The sequence below is a fragment of the Hypomesus transpacificus genome, chromosome 25 (assembly GCF_021917145.1).
Source record: "Hypomesus transpacificus isolate Combined female chromosome 25, fHypTra1, whole genome shotgun sequence".
Lineage (NCBI taxonomy): Eukaryota > Metazoa > Chordata > Actinopteri > Osmeriformes > Osmeridae > Hypomesus > Hypomesus transpacificus.
In genome coordinates, this window is record NC_061084.1 from 2,993,053 (window position 1) to 3,002,484 (window position 9,432).

The 9,432-nt window shown below is 43.5% G+C and overlaps 1 protein-coding gene across 1 annotated transcript; it reads right to left on the bottom strand.

The window, feature by feature from the left end:
* Positions 1-989: 989 nt before the first annotated feature.
* On the bottom strand, positions 990-9,191 carry LOC124486919 (putative protein TPRXL). Its single transcript, XM_047048798.1, has 4 exons — positions 7,138-9,191; positions 6,810-6,875; positions 6,539-6,715; positions 990-1,063 (listed from the first exon to the last, which is right to left on the bottom strand). The coding sequence occupies exons 1-4, from the start codon at positions 7,682-7,684 to the stop codon at positions 990-992; spliced, it is 864 nt and encodes a 287-aa protein (XP_046904754.1). The 5' UTR covers positions 7,685-9,191.
* Positions 9,192-9,432: the final 241 nt, after the last annotated feature.

Genomic DNA, 9,432 nt, shown 5'->3' on the forward strand with positions numbered 1-9,432 from the left:
TCTAGGTAAAATATGGGTGATCTTAGATTGAGGTTTATCTATCAAATAGGCATGATTACATTTATCTCATTAAATCATTGACTGTATGCCTATTCTGATCTACGTAGGCCTACCTCCAGGGCCCGCACTGATGATCACGAGTTGGCTTTCTTGCATAGGCCAATCACTTGTAACTTGTTTTCCTCTTCTTGGTAGGAAGTGTCCGTCTCAACGCTAGCACCAGAATCACTAGCATTTAGGAGACTTTGAGCAGCACTATCCACTCCCTTCAACCCAATAAATGCTGGGAAATTCTTGCCTACAACCTGGATTACGGTCTCACTATATATTGAAGCTTTAGGCAGTGGTCCCCCACCAGTCGGCACTCGTTTCATACTACTTGCATCTTTTTTGGCTTTTGATAGCAATTCTTGCAATTTTTGTTTTACTTCTTCAACAGTACGGAAGTCCGCAGAATTTTGGAGTTTGTTTATACTAGCTGTTATGCTTTTCCAAGTCTCCTTTTTTCGTTTGTTGTTAATGTGTCGCTTTGTTTCAAGGTTAAAATATATTTATGTTGGTCACACTTCTCAATCAATGTTCTTATTTCCGAATCAGAGAAATTACTCTTTCTTTTTTTACGATCCTCCATAGCTAATTAGACGTATAGTTGTGAACTTAATGAATAAACGGTAATTAATGGGTGTCATGGCAACGTACGTTCCATTCTAGAATTCCACGGGCACTTTCATGAACGCGCATGTTACGAGACGTAAATTCTGTTGGTGCAACAGGCGTTAGATATGGGCCTAAGACCATTCTTAACAAAGACTGACTTAGGACTTATGTCAGTCTTAGCAAAGACTAGTTGGTGCAACCCACTCCTGGAGTTAGGACCTCTTTCTGTAGCAACAGGACATTTTTTTTTAATTTTTGCATTTTCTATTTCAAGCATGCATCTCTCCTTCTCTAATGTGAGAAGCTCCTGGTGAGAACTAATCTTAGGGTGCTTAACAGGGGGTTTCACAGGTGATGCTGCTGCTTCCATGAGGCTCCATTTGCTCCAGTACAATGAAAGTGTCAGCTAGACAAAACAAAAAAACAGAAACACATTAGGAGGCTACCTACTACCTACAACTGTATATGCACAATGCACTTGAGGTCTCTTGAGGTCCAAAGACATAGGAAATAACTAATTTAATAAATCACCATAGGCTACTAAAGAGAACATGGAACTGTTATTTGTGTAGTATGATGTGCTATTATTTTATTTTTTTATAAACATCTGAGGGGTATATTCAGTAATACATAGGCTTTAACAAATGCATTGTAGGCAAAAGGATGGCCTTTCGTAATTTTTGTCACGTTATTGCTGCAACCAACGGCGTTGGAGTTCGTAGTTACTTACTTGCAGCTTCTTAGGTTGTACTGTCATTCAATGCACCGTCATCGTCGTAGGGGTTGGGGAGGGGTGAAATCTGCTGCGGGATCATATCAATGATCTTCTTTGACAGAGTATCCGTAGCATTGACTGGTGGTCCTACGCCGGTTTTAAATTGGCTACGCCTCTCCTCCGCCGCATCTTTTTGTGCTTTAGCTTTAAGATTTTTCCAACAGGCTTTCAGTTGTGCCCTGTCCCTCGTCTCTTTGATTCCGGTGTTACGTCCCAACTGGTTCCCAATTTAACTGGTTCCCCAGCTGTGCATAGACAGACTGTCTATGCACTTCTATCACTGTGCATAGACAGTGATAGAAGCAGATCAGTCTGCTTCTATCACCAGATTCGTCACAAATTCACAAACATATTACTGACGATTTTCAAGTCGGATCTCATATTTGTTGCGGCAAATATGAAAGTAGAACTATGGGCGACAAAATAAATGGAGACAAAATAAAACATTTGCAGGCTCGCATGAAGTGGGATTCGATCGCACTAGAGCAAAAATACTTGTGCACGAAAGTCCGTTGATTTACACCACGAGCTATACCAGCTCTGAAATGTTAGCTAAATGTTTACGTATTTGGTAACTATATTGGCCTTCAGGTAACATTTTTATATGGCTTCTTCTGAATCAACTGGTTCCCATAGACACTACCCGAATGTAGGCTACTAATCACGTATTTGGGGTTGTTTGGAGGCTATAGCCGTATTTACCACAACATCAAAGCTCTTTCTGACACCACATATTAAAAATTCATACTAAGAACGTCGCTGCTAACCTAGACAATACAATAAAAATACGCGTAACACAACATGGAAACATTCATTTCCTATGCGATTTGTGTAGCCTGTGGCTGAGTGTTTCTTCCCTATATCTTTTGAAATCAATTCATTTCATAATTGTTTATTCTGAACATATTTTCTGAACAGTATTTTGATCGTATTGTCTAGGTTAGCAGCGACGTTCTTAGTATGAATTTTTAATAAGTGGTGTCAGAAAGAGCTTTGATGTCGTGGTAAATACTGCTATAGCCTCCAAACAACCCCAAATACGTGATTAGTAGCCTACATTCGGGTAGTGTCTATGGCAGGGGTCGGCAACAGGCGGCCCGCGGGCCAATTGTGGCCCGCCAGCGATTTTATTTGGCCCGTCAAAATATTTCCAATTATATATTTTTTATAAAGTTTTTTTCCCCGTCGACTTTTATTTTGAAACCGGAAACTGGGTATGGTGTCATTAGATGTTGTCGACTTCATGCAGCGCCGGCGTCGCCTGCAGCCCGGTTGACTTGAAGTAACCAATGGCATTCTCAGCTTCAAGGCAGCCGGCTGTCGGCGCTGCCGTCGCTGCATGAAGTCGAATACACTTATTGACTTTTCTGAAGTATTTTTTCGCCATGTCATCGCTACCATATGATCGCTACACCTCACGGCTGACAGATCGCCTGAGGTGAAAGCACAGTTATGGTTAGTAATCATGGGCAGCGCTCTCTATGGCAGCGCTAGGAAGGGGCTAGCAGGTGCTTCAGCACCCCCAAGAAAGACCAAAGCACCCCGATAGCACCCCCCACGACATTGCTTATTAATTTATAGTTTCAGGCCCGGAATGGCCATCGGGAGAATAGGGAGAATTCACGGTGGGCCGCTTTGCCCGCTTATAAATTGGGCCAGAAGATCGCCTGCTTTCTCTTTGTTTTTTTCACACACCGAATAACAGGATATATCATCAGGCATATATCAGGCATATATGCCTTAAGTTTGTTAAGTTACTGTGTGACTGAAAAGTAAGCTAATAGGCTACATTATGTTTTAATCTAATTAAGCGCATGATCAGACCGTGCATTAAAAAGTGCAGTTCAGTTGTCGCGCATGTTTCTCAAACATAAACCATAATTTATTGTTGTGGAGGGAGTTAGCTAGATTAAGCTGAAGCGAAAAAAATAAAATGGAAGGGATAAGATCCCAGGAGGAACTGAAAAAGCCAGGTAAAAAATTAAATTTTTGCTCGCATTAATGTGAAGTTCCGATTTCACCTCACATTAAAACCTTGACTAGGTCCTAGTAATCCTATTCTCACTTGATGACAGTATTTATGTGCACCAACGATGACGACCCACCACGTTGGGATGACAGTGACGACCATGTTGATACAGTTCGTTAACAGACCACCAATGGGCTCATGCACATGGTTTATTATCGTTAGCTATTTGTAGTAGACCTACCCATTCTCCATATAGGCCTAGTTGTTGCGAGTGCACGTATCGCAAGGGCACCTATCGCAGCGTCTAAATAGGCAGTAACCCAGACTCTGGCCCGCCGTCTAGTGGCGAGGAAAAATACTGGCCCGTGGCCCAAGTTACTTGCCGACCCCTGGTCTATGGGAACCAGTTGATTCAGAAGAAGCCAAATCAAAATGTTACCTGAAGGCCAATGTAGTTACCAATTACGTAACCATTTAGCTAACATTTCAGAGCTGGTATAGCTCGTGGTGTAAATCAACGGACTTTCTTGGGCGTGTATTTTTGATCTAGTGCGATCGAATCCCACTTCATGCGAGCCTGCAAATGTTTTATTTTATCTCCATTTTTTTTTGTCGCGAATGGTGGTCTAATGTAGTGCGCACGTAGCCCATAGGCCTACTTTCATATTTGCCGCAACAAATATGAGATCAGACTTGAAAATCGTCAGTAATATGTTTGTGAATTTGTGACGAATCTGGTGATAGAAGCAGACTGATAGCGGCACGCACAGCTGGGGAACCAGTTCAATTGGGAACCAGTTGGGACGTAACACCGGTAGAGCCATTAAAGCGGTCAGCTAACTGGACCCAGCTCCTCTCCTTTTTCTCTAATGTACTGCTGTCAGTCCTTTTATCTTTTATCGTTACGCCAAACTCCTCCATTAACTCGGTCACCAACATCTTTTCAAATGTTGAAAAGTTGAACCTCTTTGACGTGCCATACTATAATAGTTAGCTAACGTTAGCTGGCTAAAGTGACGGGGTTGATTAGATAGCTTATAGCCGTAGTGGTAAGTATAAACGGTAACTAACGGTAGCTATCAGTAGGCATTTATTCAAAAAGCAGCTAGTTTAGGAAAAACAGCGCATACATTCATTTAAGTTTATTTAGTTCTGTATATGTTAAACATACGTTGTGAATTTGTTCACATTTCGTCGGAATCCATCATGGCGGACATTGAACATAAACTAATCCTGTTTTAACCCTTGTTTAAACTAGTTTAGCTAATCCAGGGTTAAAATTAAGATGTGCAACACATCTCTGATTAATTATAAACCAGTTTAAACATAGATTTACTAACCCTAGATTAACTCTAAACCAGGATTAATTTAATCCATGTTGGTGCAACCCAGCCCAAGTATTCTCCCATGACATCCGCTCGCTCAGCTTTGACTAACAAATGTTTTCTCAGTCCACCTACTGTCATCATGCATGGCTGCCAATATAACGGCGAAACCAGGTCACATAGCTACGGTCTTCCAGTAATAACTATCGTTCATTACTTAACTAAAAAAAATGCTTTGTAACTGAAGAGTATTTACTTTTTATTGGCGATATTGACAACAGAGGTTAAGGAACTTGTCTTTAATCAAAAGATGGTCTCTATTTGGTCACCACTTTGACACACTTGCAAGATGATCCGCTGGTTAGATGTAGCATGATCTTATTTACTACCCACAGTAGTTCAGCCTTTTTGTAGCAGCATTTTAATCAGAGTTAGCTCCAGGTCCTTTTTCAAATACATTTCAGACCTTTTGAAACCTGAGCAAATGACTTTCTCGCACATTTTCAAATTCTTCTGCATTTTTCTTATCTTTTCTGTAGTTTTATCCCTTCGTCCAGCTCCAGCCCCTTTCAAAAATACCTTTCGGTTGCTTTGAAAATTCAGCTTCTACCTTTCTACAAAATTGTCACTATTTTCAGCTTTTTGTGCATGGTCAGCTATCCCCATTCAGGTTTTCAGCATTCTCACTGCTGTTTCGCAGGAACAGCCTTTTCTAGTTATTTATTTATTTTCCCACCCCTAAAACTTTGTCAATATTTAGACTACATAGGCAACATAGGTGTCAAAAGTTTCGTCTTAGTAGCGATTGAGTTGCTTGTATTGGGATTTATGTTCCGTTGCACGGTTTAGTAGAAATTACGTTTTTGTGGCAAAAAGTGAAGCTAACGGTGGCTAACTTGCTAGCCACAGCCACTGACGCCACTGACGCCACTAACGTCACTAACGTCATTAACGTCACGAAAACTCGCGTGACTATCTATCAGAACATTAGTTTAGCAGCTCGTTAACTTCTGGGAGATGGCTAGGCTAACTTCTTTACAGCAGCTGCAGAAACGCCACAAGCAAAGAGGCCTGGGTGATAACTATTTGCTCATTTTACTTTGTGATATGACACACAATTGTGATGTGTAATATACAATATAAGTCGTATCAACATTTCAGCTGATTTACAGATTTCACGTTAAGCTTTAACTGCTTATGTTTCGACATATTGTTAACATTTTTAGAGTAAGCTTAGCCTTTACTAGAGCCGGTAAATTAGCCGTGCGCTACCCTTGTCCAAACCCGACCGCACTTCTATCCTCGTAGTAAACACTCGCCGCTGCTGTTTTTCCGGGGATATTAACTTGATCTAGGGTCACCAAACTGATCATCAATGATGTCAACATATCCGGGGACGTAGTTATGTCCTTCACAATAATATATCACGCTTCAACATCTCTAAACTATGCGATAAAAGCTCAATTCGACTGTATACCACCAACTGCTGGATGTTTATTTGAACTCTTCATGTCAGTCCCTTGCAAAACCTACAAACATTTTTATCCAAAGAACACCGATGCGTACCGCATGTGTACAGAACTTTGAAAACATATGTTAATTTAACGTTTATTCAGTTGTCCCCATTAAATTTGAAATTCATGAAATATGAAGCAATAGCCAATCATATATTTGAGACCTCAAACATTGAATGGGATCAAAGATAACAGGACCGTTAACAAAAGACAAATGACTTGTGCAAATCTTTGAAGATATGAACATTTATTTAAATACAAAATAAACAAAAAGAAAATACAAAATCATTATGGACACAAATAACATTTAAAATCCTCCTCGTCATCCAGCTCCACGTCCCAACCCACACACATGGCGTGGTACCATGTGTGGCAGCTGTCACACTGGACCCACTACACCAATCCCTCTGAGCTCTTTGGAGGGTCAGGTTCCCTGCCGGCCACACTCCCAAACTGTTGTCTTCAGGAGTGTGACCTATTCACAGAATAAAAAACAACAACCTTGAATAAAAAAAAGATCAGATTTTCATGGGTTGGAATTCAAAGAAAGTTAACATGAAGTACACTACCGGTGGATGTCGTGGGTCCAGCAGACGAGGAGCTGGATGATGGTCCGGCGTCTGCAGGTTTGGAGGCTGTATGATTAACAGAAAAAGCATAACCATGTTTTGTTTAGTCTTACACAACGCTAATGTCACCATCATGTTATAATAATGTATTTTTTCAGGTTACATAAAGCATTTACAGTGGGAGGGAGAGGAACGTTGTTGAAGGCTCTAAAAAATAATCATATTTTATTATAACAATACTAAAATACATACTCATGTCTAACTGTCACAATAGTTAATGCATTGAAATCTATATGCAAATAAAAATGGTAAATAGGTGTGTGCTGACCAGTAGATGGAGGAAGGTGGCCGTGTTCCTCAGCAGGCAGGCTCTGTGATGTTGTGCTGGCAGGCAGCCAGGGACCGTGGGAGGCACAAGAGGGGGCAGAGTGGGTTGAGGGACCGGCCATGGAAAGTCCGGAGCTGGAGGTGGAAGGAGCCCCGAGGGACACCTGCCTTCTGCGGCAGGGGCGGGAGCCGCCAGACAGGGTGGAGGAAGTGGCTGCCGAGCACCTGTCTTTGACCCGCTGCTGCTCACTGTCTGGCCTGGCCAAAGCTTGTGCTTCCCTCATTGCAGCTCGATCCTCCGCCTCCTCGATGACGTCGGACATCTCCTGGGCTGTCAGTAACCTGGTCTTGGTGACATTCCTCCTGACCTTACCAGTTTTGTATTTGATTTCGGTCAGGAGGTGGGCCAGGTCAACCGAAATCCGGCCTGATGTTACCAGGGGATGGGTGAGGTGAGGATTTGGGGGAGGGGGAGGAGGAGAGGCAGGTGGAGCAGGTGGGGTATTGGGCTGGGAAAGGGGGATTGGGTTGGGAGGGAAGGGAAACATCAGGCGCAGCCCAGGAAGATGCCGATAGGGTTGGCGGAGGTTGCGAGGAGGTCCCGAACGGCATGACCCATGACCAGTCAATGTCCAGAGGGTGAATGCCACACCTCCTGAACCCAGCCACCACCACTCTCCGATCCTTCACCCTCTGGTAGGAGTCTCTTAGGACCCTTGAAAACTCCTTCTTAGAAACCAAGAAGGAGTGGCTCAATGCCGACAGATCTCCTGTAACACCAGAGAAATCTGCCTTCAATGGTCTGAATAAACTCACATCCAAAGGCTGAAGGATGTGAGAGGTGTGTGGTGGCAGGCAGGAGAATGACACCCTCCCTTTGTGCCGTGCGGACCAACTCTGGATCCAGGTGGGACTGATGTCCATCCATTATGAGCAGCAGCGGGCACTCCTGACTGGCAAACTTCAGGAAGTGCTCGACAAACCACTTCCTGAACAGCTCACTGTCTATGTACCCTGCTCACGACTTCCCGTAGAGGGCATTGGGAACCCCATCTTTATTGTAGGGGCCCCCTGGATATCCCCCCTTGTAGATTATGAAAGTGTATATCCTCCGCAGCGGCATTGAGGCAGGCCAGGACGGTGATGTGGTCCCTGGTTCCCTGGGCCTGCCTGTAAGCGTGTTTAGTCCCCCGGGGCACAATGACCTTCTTTCTGGTAGCATCCAGCTGGAACCCCGTGTCTCGTCACAGTTGTAAACCTGACGGGGTTTCTCCCTCAACCCGTGCTCCTCCATGGTGGTGGTGAGGAGCTTAAAGTACTCCTCTATTGGCCCCCTCTTGGCGCAAGATGCTCTCCCACGGTCAAATATGTCTGGGGTCCGGGCAGCCAGGCGATGGTGGTGTCGCTCCCTAAAGTTGATCCACCACGTCTGGCCAAGCCCAGTCTTGGGGGCTGCCTGGTGGCGGAGGTTATATACGGCCAGAGCGTGAGCCAGGACCTGAGGCTTCGTCAGTGGAAACCCATGACTGGCAGAGTACAAGAGGTACTCCACCAGGGAATCCTCATCTGCAGGGGTGAGGAAAGTCCTCTGACCCGGGACACAATCAGAGGACACCCTTCCACTGACTCGGTCACTCAGGCTGGTTTTTGGGACCCCAAACTCCTGGGCTGCCTGCCGTAGATTGAGCCTGCCTGCTTTCACTTCCTCTTGGGCCTGCGCCATGGCCTCCTGGGTCCACTTCCTTGTGGTCCTCTCCCTCTTTCGGAGTTACCGGATGTTTGGCATCTGCAAATACACATTTATTTTGGTACAGTCAGAAATTTAATTCTAAAGTAGTTTAAAATGTCTTAATAATGTTGATGAATTCTATAAATTGCCATGTATAGGCACATGCATATTTGCCACATGCATAGACATATATGTATATATATATTTACCTTAAACCATCTTTTCTTGATCCTCCTGTATAGGAAAAAACTCTCATACTGACACACGTTACCTACCTTTCTTTTCTGTTTCCCTTTTCTTTGCTATCTTTTCTTTCCTGCTTCTGCTTCTTCTCCCTGCTATCTTTCTTTTCTTTCCTGCTTCTTCTCTTTCCTGTTCTTTTCTCTTCTCCTTGCTATCTTTCTTTTCTTTCCTGCCTATTCTTTTCTCCTTGATATCACGTCTTTTCTACTCCCTTTTCCTCATTTTCTCACTCTCCTCTCTTCCTTTGCGTCTCTATCTTTTCAGGCAGGAACACAAGAGAGAAATGAGCACTTATTATTAAATACTTGATGTAGCCTAGTTTGT